The following is an 18,857-nucleotide window of genomic DNA, read 5'->3' as shown; positions in this document are numbered from 1 at the left end:
TTTAACAATGAACTTATTCCTACGTTTTCATTGTTCAAAAATTGATTCATAGCGACAAGACATTTTTCCCCATTTGCAAAAGAAGGGGTAGATAAAGTTCATGACATCGGAGAAGATGATGGTGGTGGTGGTCAATAGTGGAGTAGATGAAAGCGGTCGGTTGCAGGAGTCAATTATTTGTTTTTTGGTTTCTTTTCCGCCTTTTTCATTTTTGTAGCTATATGAATGAAAAGATCAAAGTAAATGCTTGATCAAACTTCCCAACCTTCAATCAATTAACAGAAATTTCATATGCACTGGTTTTCACTAATGAATAGAATACATAATCCACTATCAACCTGTTGGAACTTGGAAGAGGGCAAATAAAAAAAAATGAAGATGTTTATATATCTCTCATAGTAAATGAATTTGTTATTTGTCCCTAATGCAAACAAATTCCCTATAATTTCTAATAATAATGATATTTTAAAAGACGAAAAATGTCATTTAAGAATATAACCGAACGCAGTTCTCATGTATAACATTTTGTTGTCTCCTTTCAAAAATATTAGAGGGGACGGCCGAAGAAGAAACTTGATTTTTTAAGTTGATAGTGTCCCTTCGTTGTTCGGATCCCATTCTTCATCAGCCTCTTTACCATTAACAAGAACAGCTCCATCGATAGAATCAGCATCCACTTCAACGACTTCTTGTCCCTCTTCTTCTCCGTTCTCTTCTATCACCTGAAAACAAGAAACATATGATATGAGTAAACAAAAGCTTACTATTTAACTTCACCATAGCAAAAAGAAAACACCAATCAAATGTCCGCCGTCAAATTCATAAACATTTCCTTAGCTTGAAGCCTGATCATAATGTATAGTTACCGAGATGGCAAAAGGAGTCTACCGGTTTACGATTTAAGGTTCAAGATTTAGGGTTTTCGAGCTCCCATTCAGCTTGAACACAATGAATAGTTGTCGAGATGGAAAAAGGAGCCACGAGCAAAGAGAGAATAGAAAAGAGACCACATAGTTCAGCGGCAGAAGGATTATACCTCGTGATCCACATCTCCATTTTCTAGTGATGCCTCTTCCTCTTCCTGTTCTTCTATTTGCATGTTTTTGAAAGCTTCAACAAGGTTAACGTTTGATTTCTCGGTGAAGCTTAAATATTCTTCAGCAGGAGGATAGGATCCCCTGCAAATAAACAGTTAATACCAAGTGTCCTAAAACGCGTAAATTTGGGCACGTAATCAGCCAGCAAACTCTATTTATATTTTATATAAGAAACCCAACATGCAAGTTGCAAGAAAGCCTCCCAACATCAAATCTTACAAGAAACTTTTGCGACAAACTTCACTATCTTATTCTCAAAGAAAAATGGCTAAAAATATGAAAAAAGGAACACACACACGATGGTTTGCCTACGCAAACTAGGTAGGGTAGTAGTATATTGTTTAAGACACCAATCAAATGATAATTGGTGGCATACTATGTTATCGAATATTTTTTCTTTACAAAAAAAAAAAATCTGTCTGCAGGGTAGATCTAGTAAGAGAATTATTTAACTATGTGCTCAAATTTTGACAATGGCACGAGAAATTGGAGGCACATCAGTTCTCATGGCAGCTTTGTGGTGCTAAAATGAGATATATCAAGATGCAAGACGTTAAGCATCCAGAGTTTAGCTCATATTGTTAGCTAATGTAATCCTATCACTACGACTTAGCAAAGATAAGGGGGTCTCATATCAACTCACTAAGGATTGACAAATCCACAATTAAATTAAGAATCGCTTCCATTTTTCTCGCTGTAAATTCTCCTTGTTCTTTTAATGATAACTGTGTCGATACCTATGGTGATAATTGCCATCATCGAGAACATTATCGAGGAATAAATGACTTCTTTATCTGATGACAACTTCCTCGAAGTTTTAATTTGCATCAACGTCTTCTTTAAGGTTGAACGACAGGTATCCTCACATGCAAAAACTTTAGTTGAATAATATGAAAATAGGTTACTGCTAAAAGTTATGCAGAAACAATGCGACGCCGTATGCGAAAGACCAATAAAATTGTAAACTACCAGTCGTTACAGATAATATGAAAAGAGGGTTAACAATGGATACCGTTGCTCTGCAACTTTAGATTCAACAGCCAAAGCAATCTGCCAGTCTTCAAACAAATTAGAATACTCGGCAGGATCGGCCAAAGATTCCGCAGCTTTTTGGTTTATCTGTAGTTAGATATTAGAGCAACTATTAAAAACAATATGAAACTTTACTATTTAGTTTAATTAAATAAGAGAAACTGGCCAAATCCAACAAGATGAAAGATACATTGACCATTTAAGAGAACAGAGCATAAAAAAAGTACAGAAAACTGAGCCAGAGACCCAATTTTCTGTTGGTCTTGGCTGAAAAGACATGAGAACGTTCCCTTTTAGGCTTGGGCTCCATATTCAAACTTGTGTAAATTATGCTCAAAACCAAGCCTCAAATGTGTACATCTGTGCAAACCTAAAATAAGGATTTGTAGCCCTACAAAGTATATGAACACTTTTTCCAAAACAAAATTGAGCGCACGAGGTTTTACTCATTTTTTCCTCAAAAATATTCAAATATTGTACTCTACAATTATGTCGGAAGAAAAATAGAGATAAAATTTGAAAACATAAGACCAACCTTATTCAGATTTTTTCTCCATAATGATACCATCTCAGGAACCTTGCTGGGAAGATATGACCTTGCCATTAAAGCTGCCTCAGGTATACGGTTGCTGTAACAAAACAAAAAATGACACAACTAAAATACAGCCCGAATTATTTGCGAAGTCTTTTTTGACATCAAACAAATGGAAAGATAAGATTACCTGTCGACCAACAGCTGCAGACACTCTTCCAATTTACCAAGCATGAATAGAGAAAGGAATGCGACGTTGTTTTTTCCTTGCTCTTTAGCAAGTGACGCTAGTTCTGTTATCCCCTTTGCATCTCCTAAAGAAGAATAAAGAAGCAACAAACCACTTAAGTCCATTGCTTGCTGCAAGCATTCCTCGGCCATTTCCAACTGCATCAAGAAAGGTAGTCTTCTTAACTCCGGGTGAAGGTTATACCGAATGAAAGAGAAGCAGAATAATGAATTAAAAAATCTGAAAGAAAATAAAAACACCTCGAGAAAAGCTTTAAAGTGAGTAAAAATTCAGTCAAACTCTCTTTGTGTAACAGTAAAGGTTTCTTTATTTTGAAATTATATTTGGAACCATAAGAACTGTAACCTATTTGGAACCGGTAGTAGCTTATAACTAAAGAGGTTTTGTTCCTATTTGTCCCGCATCGTGAGTTACTTGCCGTGGTAGCCCCCACATATTTGGAACCATAAGAACTGAAACCTATTTGGAACTGGTAGTAGCTTATAACTTAAGAGGCTTTGTTCCTATTTGTCCCGCATCGTGAGTAACTTGCCGTGGTAGCCCCCACATTTTGACAAACTGCTGTTTAGACCCCTCAAAATCTATTCGTCAAACTTCTTTTCTTTTCCAAATTTACCTTGCTACAATTATGATGGTGAATGATGAAGATGGTGGTGGTGAAAGAGAAAGCGAGAAAAAAACCAAAAGTTAGGGAGAGAGAGAGAGAAATAAAAATTAGAGTGAGAAAGAGAAACGGAGAGAGAGGCGACTCTCACTCGCTCTTTCTCTCTCACTTTTACGACCAGCACCATCATCACCTCTCTATAAGCTACTCTCCCCTTCCCTCCCGATCCACAGATCTAGCTTCAACTCTAGAGATCTGATCCCAAATCTGAGTGGCAGAGCTTAAGAGGGAGAATGAATGTGGGACAAGGAGTGAGGGAGGTAGAGACCTCTCTCTCTATTTAAAACTAAAGTAAAATAAAATCAATAAATTGGAGGGAGAGTGGAACAGGCTGAAGGGCAAACCCAAGAAGAGAAAATTAGGACTTACAGTAACCGACCAAACTGTTAGTTTGGGGGCCAATAGCAGTGAGTCAAAATATGGGGGTCGAAATAGGGAACTGGTAAGAGTATGGGGACAAATAAGAGGTAACCTTAGAAAGAACTAATAAAATGTTATTGCTTGCAATTAAATTGAGACTCTTCATACTAGTCAAAATCTCCCTGTAGCCAAATTATAATTGAAGGACCAAAAAAAAAGCAAAATCCAGAGCTCACAAGTACCCATCTACAGCTTTTAACTTATCTAGTAAAAAGGGAAATATTACCAAGGCCAGAATAACTAACATCGCAAGTTAACCCCTGGCATGACATAAAATTTTGAAACAAGATGGAAGAACTTTGTCCCAAATTCTCAAACCACCAAGGCATGTTTAATGCTTTGGTCTTCATATGCAAGCAATCCATTGCACTTTTAAAATATCTAAGAAGATAAAAGATGCTATAAATACCTTTCCGTTGGACAAAGCTAATTCTCCCAATTGCTTCCATTTTGATTCACTTTTTACTTCTGCTGCAATTATCTGAAAGCAAGAAACACCACTTACATAGGAACTACTTGATTCGAGGAGAAACATACAGGGACAAGGGTGAAGAGCTCAGCTGCTTTACTAAAATCATTCGTAATGGCTGCTTCAGTATGAGCAACAGAATCTTACCTTTGCAACATCTAGTCTTCCTAGCTGTATAGCTAGATCAAATCTGTAATTGGGATCCGTAGCAATAGCCAGCGCATACTCCAGCATACCTCGAGATTCCAAAAAACGAGCCACACTGCCAGATAATTTTGTTCCGTTAGAATTTAACATAAGCTTCAGACTTGGAGAAGCTCTAACCAAATAGTACTTCAATCGTGCCAACTCTTAAATGTTGGTTTCTGAATAAACATCTAGCAGTAACTTTGAGCAAGTCAAACATTATGTGTTACGTATCAAATGAATGGTCACTATGAGCCCTTTAAGGCGTTGAACTTTGTCTTCAAACCATTGTTAAAAGAGAAGACAAAAATATCCCTTATCGGTCATCAACTCATTCAAAGGGATTTCAGATGTATGAATAGGCTAAAAGTCTAAATAGCTTTTCCAGCTTGAAGAGTTGTCATTATCTGATTATCACTTTTCTTTTCTTAGATTATATAGAAAAGTTCACGAGGAAATGGTTATGCCATTTGAAAAGATGTTTGGCAACATCGTCAGACGCAGAAATGATTATGTAAAAAAATATATGGGGAATTACCTATTATGATGCTCCTTCGGAATTGAAGGTAACACTTCACTTGCCCTATCCAGGTCTCCACGCATTACAAGTGTCTTGTATTCAATCAAACTAAGAAGTAAAGTGTATCCAATAACACTGCAGATATGAACCATGAATGACAAATGAATGAGAACATTTTTTCTTGAGTAACAATAATGGGAAATGCAACAATTTCACTGAAAAGTTTACAAGCCCACTCACTTAAATTCTTTGTCTATGAGATACACTCGACTATGATTAGCAAGATATCCCAATAAGTACATTGGACGATCCAAGTGAAACATGGTGGTTACCTGTTACCATAAAAAGAATAACAAAGCAAATTATGGGCGAAAGTTAAAATACACATCTTTGAAAGTGAAGATGCATATATGGAATTCAACCGTACAGAAGAAATGTATAACATACCTCACCACCAACGCAGTAGTTGAGTTTCCAAGATGAGTTATTGTAAATGAAACAATCCCCAACCCATAGTCCAGTCCTGACCCGCTCGCTAGCTTCATGGAGCAGCTCGAAAGCATCTTCAACACCATCCTCGTCAATTGGCCTTCCACTATCCAGAGAAGCAGATACAACATCTCGCTGCCAAATTTAACAAGTGATAAAGTTTCTGAAGTACAAAACTGTAGTTATTTTTACAAGATACCAAAAACAGAAAGAATGAGTTAAAGAGTTATTACATTGTACTTCAGGATGTAGAATGATGTATCACTGGAAATTGCCACTAAGTCACCACTATCAGCCCAATAAAGATTCTGAAGTAATCAAAAAACAAAAGAATGGGGTAAGAACACGGCAGAATAACTAACAGAACCAAGTAATGGGAAAATTCTACTACTTAGTACTTACTTTGACGGTAACATCAATGCGATGAATTAACCTGCATTCAGCCCAATCATAAAAGCAAATGAAGTCATTTGAGCACATGGCCAACAAGTTTCCCCCAAAAACACGCTCAGTGGGAAACGTTGGTCTTATACTTTTCCGTTCCTGAAAGATGTCAATCAATTAAACTCTCCCCTAGATAACTGTAAGCATAACTATATTTGTCGAATAAAAGCAGCAATATATGGCTAATAGTAAACTTCGAACTATAAAACCACAAAGATACATATAAAAAATCACATTGTACCAGTAACTATATACATGTAATTAGTTATGTGCCTAACTAAGATTACTAATACGAGTTACTTCGAAAGACCGGTCTCTGTAACTATTAAGAGTCCACATAAAACTCGGTTGATCATTTTGTTCGGCAAGGTTACCAAGCATAACATGAACTAACAAAGTCTCCAGCATATTGGAAATTACTAGAATAGGCATAAGTCAGTCAAGTGCATCACTTGATATTTCATTCACATGAAGGAGTTTCCAATGAGATGGAAGCTAACGTTGCCAATCAGGTGAGTTCGGGACAATCTAAAGTCTAAACTGAATAGATGACAAGGTTTTCACCCGCATGTATAACTACATTTCCTAAAATGTAGTGGAGTGGGGCCCACAGAGTTCATGCTTTTTCACACACGGATGGAAGAGAAAATAGTGCTCTTTTGTTTATTTTTAGTTGGATATGCCGACAAATTTACTAAAGGGGCCACACTGACAAATAATGAGGAGGTCATAGGTTTTCATTCTACAACGGTAGAGGCCACTTCAACTAAAACTCGCCAGTCGCCACAAATGAAAAGAAAAAAACCCAGGATTGCACCTGCAGTACCCAAAACACGCCACTGTCCATTTTTAGTTGGTTGCCAGAATAATTACAGAAGAAGTATTTGAGGCAAGTATCCCAAGGCTGGCAACCATGCAGTAACACATACAGTGCAAGTGTAGCATATAACCAATTTAACTGAATTCGATCATAAAGAATACAAAAACCTAAGTGAAGATAACACGGGATCCTGGTAATAAATTCAATAAAACAAATAATATTTTGTAATGAAGCTGCAACAACTTCATAGGACCCAAATAATTTCAGCACGGCAGATAAAAGCAGATAATTAAACACGCAAGGACAGTGAACATGACCAAAAGAAATACTTAATCTGTCGCATTGTAACTCAATAGAATATTTAAAAATACAAAATACCCAACGAGTTTAGGAACCATACCTGAAAACTTTTACTGAAAATCTTAATCCTTGTTGTACTTTCTCTGACACAAAATTCTCCATCTGGTGACCACACCAATTCCAACGCTGACCCGAAGGATCTATTTCTCCATGCTAAAGCTGTATATATAACATATTCTCCGTCCCCGCAAACAACAACAAATCTTCCATTCGGATTGTGTTTTAAACTCTGAAAAAGGGGATAATTGCGATCAGTATTCAGTATTCACTATTCATTATCAATATTATTAATATATGGCTGAAATAAATTGTTAAGTAGCATTTAAATGTCCTGAAATTTCCATTGAGATTACCAAAATATTTCAGTTTCTGATCAAACTGAAATGAAATCTAACTTACTAGTTTTCTTTGCACTATTTCAATCGAAACAACTGAAATATTTATAAAGACAATATGTTTTAACCAAAATAAGGAGAACACGAGTAAGAAATATAAGTATTGGATACTATTTCATTTTCCACGTGAATATACGAAAACAAACATATAAAAAAGGAAGTGTAGTATAGTCCAGTTCTAAAATCGATCTAAAGACAAATGGAGTAAACAAAAAGTAATTAAAAAAAATAGACAAATGAAGATATGCATTAAAATATTCACACCATTTACTATATAATTTTCTTCATTTTTTGTATAGTTGATGGTTTGAATTATATTTTTTGGACATCTTAAATAAGTTGTCATTTAAATAATAGAAGTATCGTAATACACATATATCTAGATAATAAATGTATACATACCTTGTATGATGAAAAAAAAACTTACGACATCAGCTTCTAAAGTTTACAGTAGAGTCTGAACAGAATGCTATTAATTTCCTTTTTACCCTTCATCAATTATTGTTAGAGTAAGGTACCACACTTTTTATGTTTCTTTCTTTTTTAACAATTTTATCTCAAAGAATTACACCATATTGCATCACTTACCTAATCATTCTATATCATTACCACCCTCTAGATACTATGTGAGTTATGGATGTCGTCGCAGATGATATGAGAAAACAAACAAAAAAATATGCTTCATTTATTGATTTTATATTTTCATTGCGGAAATTTAACTGGGCATAAAGAGGAAAAAACTGTACAATCAACAACATCTGAAGCCCAACTTATTTCATATATATATATATATATATATATATATACAACTTACTTGAGGGTACAAATCAGTGTTTCCCAACTCTTTCACAGCCAAAGGCAGTCTTTCTCCATCAGCAACCTGTTCAAGTAAAGAAAATGAAGATATTGTCACAGTTTTGACAAAAGAATCCTTTGTTCCATGTCACGCAGTGGTAATACTAAAATTCAGTTCACAACAGTGTGCTATACCTCAATATCTGCTCCTACAGACTTGATGTTCACAGTTTGAATTTCATTATGTCTAGCCCATATGATTTTTCCACTGCTGTCCATACTAGCAACCGGTTCTTCACGTCCAATTTTAATCATGACGGTTCCTTCATCATATCCAATCACAACCCTACGAAAGTAACGGAGGAAGCGCAAAACACTTAGCTAGTTATATAGCAAAGACGATAACTTTCAACGCTTACTTTTAACATTTCCAGTTACCCAAGTGAAAAAGTAGTGAAAAGAATGGACATTAACTGTCAGCTGAGCTCATAGATAGTCGACTTAAATAATCACAGAATTGCTGGTTCAGAACTATAATACTACTGACAATGTGGTTCCCACGAGGAGTCTTCTCAGAGGAGAATTTTCTAGTCTGCAATATATTCAGCCATGCGGATAGGTTTGGTAATGCCTCCAAAAATTGAGACGTGCAAAACATAGTGAACTCCAATCTAGGTTGTTCATCTAAAACAATACCCAGGAGTTTGAATGGATACAATGAACTTTTGTGGGTGCTCTATCAGTAGTATTACTTTGCTGAGAATGGAAAACATCTATATATACAGCGTTAATTCTCCCAAGCAGAACTACTTCACTAAATCAATGGTGATAGCTTGGCGCACCTAATATCAGTCATAGAGGTCCTAGAATAATGAAAAGGTATAAGGATGTCAAAGAGGGGTAGAGAGACACAGGTACTGATTCCCGTGGCTATCTTTTGGGCTGTGTAGAAGGAAAGAAATAATCGAAATTTCAAGAACAAAGATTGCACCTTGGAGGAGATAATATCCGTTGTTAAGGGACTACCGCTCCACTGGAGCAGAACACAGGATGAGATAGATTAAAAACTTATCAAGACTTTGTCCAGAATATGGAGGTCTTAATGTATAACACGGAGTAAAATTTGGTAGTGTAAGCTCCAGAATATGGAGATAAGATTGTAAATACTTTCTTAATACAATTAATTTAAATTTTAAAAAATAAATTAGAATGTTTTCCATTTCTGCGGCTTGCAGTGTAACGGGCCTAATGAGTTTCTAATAAGCTAGAAATTCCAGCAACACTTATTTAACTAGCTTTTTATATTCAGTCAATTTATGTACTTATACTTAACAGTAAATTTGGTAAAGAAAACATCAAAAAAGATAAACACTTACCTCCGTGAACCTTTCATACACCCAACAGCCCACACTCTTTCAAGTCCATAGTTTAATGTGTTCTCGAGCCTGTAATTTCAGCAGTTTAGCTCAAACTGGAATGATACAAAAATAGAGTAGTTCTTGACATGAATTTCAATTAATAAACTTTCAAAGAACAGAGAGTAGATTATTCAATATTCACATACTTATAACCTATGAAAAGTGGCGAGGGGAACGAAAAAAGGTGGCCATTGACCATTGTCATGCAAAACTCCGAACAATTGAGGGCAGCAAAAAGATGTGAACACACTCTATAGATACTTTGAAGCTTGTAATTAACTCAAAAAGAGTTGCAAGCACTTGAACAACTTTATCTAATCTTTCAAGGTATCAACAATGAAGAACAGAATTCATGAATAAAAGTCACTTGTTGGAATTACCCGAAATTGATACTATAAGCAGATTCATACAAAAAAACACTCCACTTAATGACATCGAAAACAAGAAAGATTTGGAATTTAGAGAAGATAACTCAAATGGAATTACAGGAGTAAGAAGGTATGCAAATGGAGTAGTGGCTGCAAGCACAAAAGATACCTGTAGGTAGTAGCGTGCCAGATCCGGACAGTCCCATCTTCTGAGCCTGTCATAATTATTGGAAGTTCAGGATGGAAAGAAACTGCAGAAACATTGTGAGTGTGACCTTCTAGTGTCTGTACACAACTTTTAGTTTGGTAATCCCACACCTGTCCATAAATTAATCAGAGTGAGTGGTCAAACACTCAAAATAGCAACAGAAAACAAGTATGCTAATCATATTAACCTTAGCAGTTTGATCGTCTGAGCCAGTGATCAGATATGGCTTATCACCACCTGTGAAGTATTCAACGCAGTTCACCCCTTTCAGATGTGCGTCCAACGTAAAATTAGGATCGGGAGAGCCAAGATTCCAAATCTGGACAGGTGTGAGTTAACAGAGCCATGAAATGGTGATAAAACATTAAAACTTACATATAACAATACAAAGCTATAATGCACAAAATACCAATTAAAATATTCAGTCACACCTTTATAGTGCGATCAAGGGAGGCACTTGCGAAAGTATTTGTGTCTTTTGGATTAAATGTTACTTGCATTACATAATGCGAGTGTCCCTCAAAAATCTGAGTACATATCCATCCTTTCTCCCAATCCCATAGTTTTATAAGCATATCATCAGATGATGAAATCACGTAGGGAAGTGTTGGATGAACAGCCACACACCTAATATAGTCAGTATGTGCTTCGAACACCTTAACTTTGTCCATTGTGTTGTAATTGTATACACGAACATACATGTCATCAGCTCCAGCAACAACCCATTGCTTACGTGCAATAAACTTTGCGGATCGAACTACAAATACGTAGTAATTATTCATTCAGCATATTTACAGCCTCAACAAAGTAAAGTAACATGTCATAGAAAACAAAAAACTTACCTGGTAAATCAGTGACCTCAAAAGATTTTGTCATAGTCTGGGGAAAAACATATAGGCATGCAAGTCAATTTGAGAAAAAGAAAATATCAAATGTGATAGTTAAATAAATTGAACATGCAAAAAGATCCAAGTCCAACTTTAGATTCACTTATAAGGAGAGGAGGAATCAGACCGAACTGGTGTTTTATGTCAAAAGATCAGTAAACCATCAGCCACTTAATGCTTCACTAAAGTATAAATTCACCGCACAAGTTTGGTACTTCTTCACTAATACCTTCCAAGTAAACTGGTATAGTCGAAGGAACATCAAAGTTATTTCGAGCATTGGGAGGTATTCAATTGCCAAAGAAAAGAAAATAGATACAGAGATATATTGCTACTTGCTAGCGCAAAAATGTGGTGTCTCTGTAACTTGGAAAGAGAGCAATCATGTAACCTTTAAGAATCAGTAAATATCTGTGAACATCATGGTTCAAGCAGTAAATGATACCCTTACAACTACAGTAAGAGGGGTATAATACAAGACTTTCGCAGATATCTCTGTAACTGGAGGGAAATGGGTTAATCTTTGTAATTTTATGTTCTCGTTTCTTTTGGGCTAGTGTCAGTTGAGTTGGCTCTGTGAGCGCTAACTAAGATATGGACATTGTACATTCCTTTCTTCTAGTAATTCATTCTAATTCCAAAATACAATAGATTCAGTGGATAACCAACTCATACTGCACCTAGGAAGAGACAACGGGTAGCTCATTTTGTTTGTCCTTTATTTATCAGTATGGCAACACTAATATCCTTTGGCATTTCAAGCATTATTAAACGATAACCCATTGTAAGAAGAAAACCTTTCCCCTTGCAAATGTATCCAAATTATCAATGTTGCAACTACAGAATCAATTTCTTATCAGTATGAACTTCAATTTTCAAAAAGTTAGGAATTGGTAATCATACCAAACCCAGCTTGGTAGTGGGTCTGATAAGTGATAAATTGCAATTGCAAAAGATTAGACACTTCAAATCACATCTCTTTCTCATTCTCTTAGTTTACATTTGTAACTGGAAAAAATGCAACAACAATAAATCAACCGACAATCCTTACTTGTGTCTGGTAGTTCCAGATGCAGACACTTCCTGAATAAAGACTTGCAAGAATCCTGCACAAAGTAGGAGATGGAACTTACAAATGGAACTAGTAACATTTTCCATCAAAACTTCATAGAGATCATCAAGATGTCCGTACTAATCAAATAGGTTAAAAAATCGTAAATGTGGATCATAGTTACCATGGTTCAGTAGGATGAAGATCAACCGATTTGACTCTCTCAGATCGTTGTGCGAGTTTCCTCTGATTCACAATTATATCAGTAAAAAAATCGTAACTTTGAAAATGAAAGAAAACAAACAAAAGATTGTAAATGGAATCAGTATCAATACCTTGATTTCAAGTCTGAGAGGCTGATCCATCATCAATTCGAGCAAGAAATTGTACAATCAGATCCACATTAATCAGTAACAACTCAAAAAACAGATCTAAGAAGACATTAACTAATACTAACTGAAATTTTATACTCGATTTCAAACCACGATTAAATCTATCGAACTAACTGAATGGGAAATAAGCCAGATCTAACGAGTTAAAGAAAAATTAATTGAACTACTAACCATTATTGCTTCTGATGATTCAAAAACGATTCCGGATCGATGTGGCCTCGAGGGAATAGATCGAGAATGGAAGACCTAGAAATTACAGGGGAGATGTGTTCATTGATGAACAGATAGATTAGAGAGAAATCCTGGTGGTAGAAAAAGAAAAGGCCGACTCGCTGCTTTCTATGTTGAAGAAAATGAAGCGAAGTAAAAAACCGCACTTTTCTTAAATCCCAGAGGTTAGTTGTTCGAGTCTGGGTAAAAGCTTCTTAAATCCCACAGATCGGTGGTTCGAGTCGTGGTAGAAGTAGAGTATTCATACAATATCTCATATAATATTAGAATAATAAATAAAATAAAATTAGTGTGAAGTTCGCCCAACTAATTTCCAAAGGGGTGTGCGTGGGCTCATGCGGAGCAACGGCTGAATACAGGATGGTTTATGACGTCTACTCAACGAGGCCGCAATCTGAACAAGGAATGAAGTCGTTCGACCATTAGGAGAAACCCATTAGTAAGGATTAAGCCCGGATTGAAATGGCTTTTAGCCTGGTATAGTTCTGGTTTTCAAGTACAACTTAGAGTAAGCTTCGTTGTGTTGTAGTTGATGTTGTGATTGTACGCGCGGGCGGCGGTACAGGGAGAGGGATTAGGAGAAAGTGGGGTGGATCACGCAGGTTATAGGGTCCCTATGGACATTAAACCCCTTAAGATGACCTTTAAAAACAAATTATATGGTCTTGAAAAATTGAAATGTCAATTATGGTGGTGTATTTTCTTAATCAATCGTTGTATTTCAATATTGCATCTTTACAAAGTAATCAATGTCATATAAAAGATGTAACGACTCTTGGAGTCATTTATCAAAAAATGACGAACAAGAAGAACATGATGAAAAGTTCAGATCCATTCTCTCTCTTACTTGAATCGGTCACCTTCTTATATGTTTCTTATTCATCCTTGTTTTCCTCTGATCGTTCTTCTTGTCATTTGATTCTCCTTCTTCTTATGCGGGCTTAGTAAATCCGTTTTGGCTAACGTCGTTATGTACATAAAAACAACTGGATTATAAGTATAAACATTGAGAGAAGTTATTGATGGAGCAAAAGTCAGAACCAAACTTTTTCTAATCCAGATTCAATGTACATAAACTGAAGATAAATATGGAGAGTAGTTACCGTGGTCAGGACAAAAAAGCTACAACATCTAATTCAGATTCGAAGAGATATAGATAAATACAGGAGTAGTGGCGATAATTTTTGGGGACCGATATAGGAAATAGATAAAAATTGGGGGATGTGTAGTTAAATAGAGACAAAATGAGCAAACCTCACACTTTTTTTCACATCACTCAAATATGTGGGGCATAAAGATTAAATTACTGTTTAATTGTAGGTATAATTATTGAAAAGATTTAAAATGGTTTATATTAATAGTCTAGTATGTTGGATCTGATCAAAAGCCAACTTTGAACACAAAATGGATGGTTAGAGTTATCTCCACCGAAACCGACTATCATGGTGTAATATATAGGATTGTTTGGAAACTTTACAATGTTTCAAATGTTGTTTACATACGTTATATTCTTTTTTTTTTTGCAGACGACTATTTTGTAGTTGTTGTAATATTTCCAAACTGATATTTTATAAATGTTCAACTTTTGCAAACAACTATTTGAAGAAGTTTTAATTTTTTGGAAGGTTACATTCATAAGTTTTGGATGATATCTAAATTTGGCTTTTAGACCGTTCAGGATAAAGACGTTGTTCGTTTTAATATATTGTTCCTCACGAACTAGAGGCAAAACCTACATAGAACTCGAAAATCTCTGATGTTCAAGTTAGTAAGGCGTTCTTGTAGTTAAATTAATTGAATATGAAGTTCCGAGTTTAGGGATTGGACCTGTGATTGATTGCTTATTTCAACTTACCCAACTTAGGGCGAACCTATTGCTTTATATATGCTCATTTAGTTGATTGTGATGAGGCGGCGTAGATCTCTCCGTCTTATGATGAAACTACTATTTTGTGGTTGTAGGAAATTAACTTTCTTCTTCAGGTTTATCCCGTATTTTTAATAGATTGCAATAATATCAAGTTTTTTTGTCCAAGAATATTTCGTATCTTGGATAGATCGTATTGTCGATCTTGTGGATTTAGTGGGATAGCTTCCTTCCCGCGAAATTCTTTTAGTCCAAGTTATTTAAATACTTAAGATATTTACCGCCCAAGATCTTGGATCATATTTGGGCCTAAGTCGGGAAAGCATCAGGCACGCTTCTACCCTTCCGATGTTTGGGGGTTAAGGGATCGATCCCACGTTTGCTAACCTCCTTTGCTTCTCGAAAATCTATGACATGCCAAATTAATATGGAGTCAGAGCAAGGCTTAGGGGCCTAGGATACTCGTATCGAGCCCCTATGTTTAGGCTTAAGTACCATAACTTTTTCAGGTTCACCTCCCTGATGGCTTGACACGGTTAGCCAGTTAGGTTCTTGGTCATTTCTTGACCTATTCACTTAGTCAACTGATGGCCAGTATTTGGATCATCAGTTTTAGTTTTGTAAACTGGTGTTTGCAAAATAAAAAAGCAGAAGAAAAGAAGAAAGGTTGAAATTGAATCTTCTTTGAAATATCAATTTCATATAGTTTCTCGGTCCAAAAATTAAGAGTCTCATAGTGGGAGTCCAACATATTTTCTTATTTATTCTTCTTCCATATTTACCCTTATTTGTTTGAAAATTTTATTTTTAAGATGATTAAGGACTATGATTCTCATTCGAGAGATATGTGTAACATTTATTGCTAATTTAATTAGGGATAGTTAGGATCAAACAAGAGTACCGATATTAACATTTGGGTCAAGAGTTTGTCCGTTATATGGTATGGGTCACAGACTAACCGTTGACCCAGTTGACTAGAGACGGTCGTTAACAACCATTAGTTTGTGACCCAAATGTTAATGTCGGTACTTTTTCATTGACCCTAACGCTAAATTTACCTTTTAAATATTGGAACATGGGCGTCTGAAAGGAAATTGGTGAAAGATGCATGGGTTTCAGGGGCGTACACATTTCAATGGAGAACTTGTCAGATTTGAGAATTTGTCAGACGTATAACAGAGCCTAGTCCTAAGCCAACTCTTCCACTATCGCTAGCATCGCAAAAGACACTAACCCTGACCGACGATCCCGCAGTAGAGAGTTATGGACACTGACGATCTACAGTTGGTAGAAAGACAAGTTGTGTTAGCATAGGTCACTCCAATGGAACAACTGCTTAGTGTAGGCCCCTTTTCAGTGTATCAAGGAAATAGTCGTCAGAACTCGTCCGATGAGATTCCCAGAGGGTGATGTGGCGTTAAAATGCTACATTTGTATCACTTAACTTGGATGAGTTAGTTCCTTTCGGGTTTTATTTCTAATTATTTATGTGATTTTCTTGGTAGGCATCTTATTTGGAGTTTGAATTTTTCAGAATAAAACAGAGCATTTATCACATTTTCATCTCATGTAGAAGAGCTTAAATGGAAAGTGGAGTCTATGGTGAACCCAACGGCAAAGACGGAAGTCGAATCGGAGTTCGAACTGAAAAGTTACGATAAAAAGAAGTCGAGGGGTATTTCGATTTTTGCTAAAAGTTAGAGGATGTATAGAATGATGAGGGCACCCACTTTGGTTTCTTTATCAAGGCCCAAACCCGAGCCCAAATCTAAATAAGAAGGTGAAGAAGACTCTATGAGCACCTCCCTTTAGGTCCAAGTCAAAATGGTCTTAATGGGTAGGTCAAGTCAAGGGTTTAGTGGGAAAAAAAAGGAAATCGGACTTAGTAGACTTCATCTTCTACATTAAGCAACTAGGGTTTGGAGGTTTTATGGGGATTGAGAGTTTGAAGAGAGAGAGAAGGGAAGGAGTAGTTGCCGGCCAAAGCTAGTTCGGCCATCACACTAGGCCGCCCAGAGCTTGACCAGCATAGCTAGAAGGCGAGGACAGAGAAGCCCGAACAGCAACAGTTCGAGTTCTTCACAGCGAGAACAACATCTCGGGATTTGAAGACCTCCGTTGAAGCACAACTCGGGATTTGAAGGAACATCAGTTTCATGCTCGGGGCTGCTCGGGAAGAAGCTACCTTGATCGGGGACTGCTCGGGCTACACGTTTCTTCATCTCTTTGCACGAGACAACACCATTAGAGGCCGGAAAAAAACAAACTCTACCGGAGATATTTCGTGTATTTCCGACCACTATCATTCCGTGAAACTTTGGGGTTTTGGTTGGGACATCATTGTCTTTGTTCCCTTTGCATTTGATTTCTATTCGAGTTCAAATCCTAGAGAGAGAAACTGCAGAGCCGTGGGTAAAGGGGTGCCACCCGTGCGGTGGCACAGGGCCCACCTTTACCCAGGGGCCTTTTTTATTATCCAATGATTAGAACAAATATCCAACAAGTTTCCATATATTAAACTCCCCAAACAGACCACTATCTTCACAAAGAAAAAGAAGTTGTTCATGTACTTTGTATAGGTGGGACCTGCGAGCAAAGAAAGGGAAGTGGGGCTTTAATGCCCTCCTCTGTCAAAAGGTACTATTACTTATTCCAAAAAGAAAACGGTACTATGGGTGTGACTTTGACCAGGATTAGAAGCCTATTAACTAGCCTTTTTAATTTTTTAGAATTTCTCTTTTTAACTCTTTCTTTCTCTAATCAGAAATAACATTTATAAATAGACAATAGTACATACTAATTTCAATTTCAATTTCAGACTCATTCTTCTTTTCACTTTGTTTTTAAATTATTATATTTTCTCTCTTTTATGGTACTGTGCAATCACAATCAATTCCAAATAGTTCACTATATAGAGAGAAACTAGAGGAACACAATATCATCTCCAAGATTTTTAACCCGGTAATGTGTTCTACTCATTTTGTTTCCCAATTTTATTTAAAAAATTCCTTCTAAGTTTATGTTATTTATTATTCACTTATTTAAAATTATCTCAACTTTTTTTTACAACATATATTATATTTTGTTGACAAATGAGTCCTAATTTAGTATATTTTATATATATACAGTTAAGTCAAGAGGCGCCAAGGAAATAAAAATCAGGGTATTCCAAACGTCAAGCAAAAGCAAAAGATCAACAAATGATACAGTCACAAAGAAGAGCTCTTGATAGATTTGTTGTTAAAAAACAACCAAATTTAGTTGAAGAGTTAGTTACTGAACAGAATAATGAAGAATTAACTGAAGATTGCACAAAATGAAAATGATAGCAATGGTGATGAACACTTAAATGATGAAATTTTAGTTGATGATGAACCTAATGAATCTCATAAAAAATGATCCAATATCCGAAAATATATATGATCCAAGACTTTGGGATACTTTAGATGCAAAACAAAGAAATTTGGTAATTGAAAAAGGCCCCGTAAGAGATCTATCAATAACTGATGGTCCCAATGATGGTACAAAAAGACACTTTTCTTCAGAAATCTACACTAGACACTTATCAAATGGAGAAAAACATGATCAAAATTGACTTGTGTACTCAAAAAATGCAAATAAAGTTTTTTATTTTTGTTGTAAATTGTTCAAGAAAGGACCTTTGAGAAATAAATTAGCAAATGAAGGATACGGAGATTGGAGACATCTTAGTGTGAGGCTTAAAGAACATGAAATTAGCATTGAACACATTGCCAATATGGCTCTTTGCATTGAGACACAAATTCGATTAAAAACAAGTCAGACGATAGACAAAGCTGCGCAAGATGCAATTAGAAAAGAGAAATAACATTGGTGATTATAATTGCGAAGAATTAATGTCAATAATAAAATATCTTGCCAAATACACTCTAGCCTTTCGTAGAAGAACGCAAAAAATTGGTGAAAAAAGCAACGAAAACTTT

The 18,857-nt window shown here is 36.0% G+C and overlaps 1 protein-coding gene across 1 annotated transcript; it reads right to left on the bottom strand.

Moving 5' to 3' along the window:
- Positions 1–364: 364 nt before the first annotated feature.
- Positions 365–13,315, bottom strand: LOC147539004 (coatomer subunit beta'-2-like). Its single transcript, XM_086639554.1, has 24 exons — positions 12,969–13,315; positions 12,741–12,761; positions 12,590–12,651; positions 12,406–12,460; positions 11,310–11,346; positions 10,899–11,224; positions 10,655–10,786; positions 10,429–10,577; positions 9,850–9,918; positions 8,669–8,819; positions 8,493–8,558; positions 7,324–7,512; positions 6,062–6,202; positions 5,893–5,967; positions 5,618–5,794; positions 5,411–5,502; positions 5,189–5,305; positions 4,612–4,726; positions 4,405–4,476; positions 2,852–3,048; positions 2,665–2,758; positions 2,110–2,216; positions 1,037–1,178; positions 365–722 (listed from the first exon to the last, which is right to left on the bottom strand). Exons 1-24 carry the CDS (start codon positions 12,969–12,971, stop codon positions 582–584), a joined length of 2,730 nt encoding a protein of 909 aa, XP_086495680.1. The 5' UTR covers positions 12,972–13,315; the 3' UTR covers positions 365–581.
- Between the last annotated feature and the right edge of the window lie 5,542 nt (positions 13,316–18,857).

This window comes from Eschscholzia californica, unplaced genomic scaffold, assembly GCF_041429995.1.
Source record: "Eschscholzia californica isolate CP2 unplaced genomic scaffold, dmEscCali1.0.p SCAF_5, whole genome shotgun sequence".
NCBI classification, from domain to species: domain Eukaryota; kingdom Viridiplantae; phylum Streptophyta; class Magnoliopsida; order Ranunculales; family Papaveraceae; genus Eschscholzia; species Eschscholzia californica.
Note: the sequence above shows the minus strand (reverse complement) of the source record. Positions and strands in the feature narration are given on the sequence as shown.

Coding starts and splice junctions, on each gene's coding strand:
- LOC147539004 (XM_086639554.1), bottom strand. Junction 7,513..8,492: donor ACACTGATTTGTACCCTCAA/GTAAGTTGTATA, acceptor CCCCTTTTTCAG/AGTTTAAAACACAATCCGAA. Junction 5,795..5,892: donor TCTACATCCTGAAGTACAAT/GTAATAACTCTT, acceptor TAAATTTGGCAG/CGAGATGTTGTATCTGCTTC.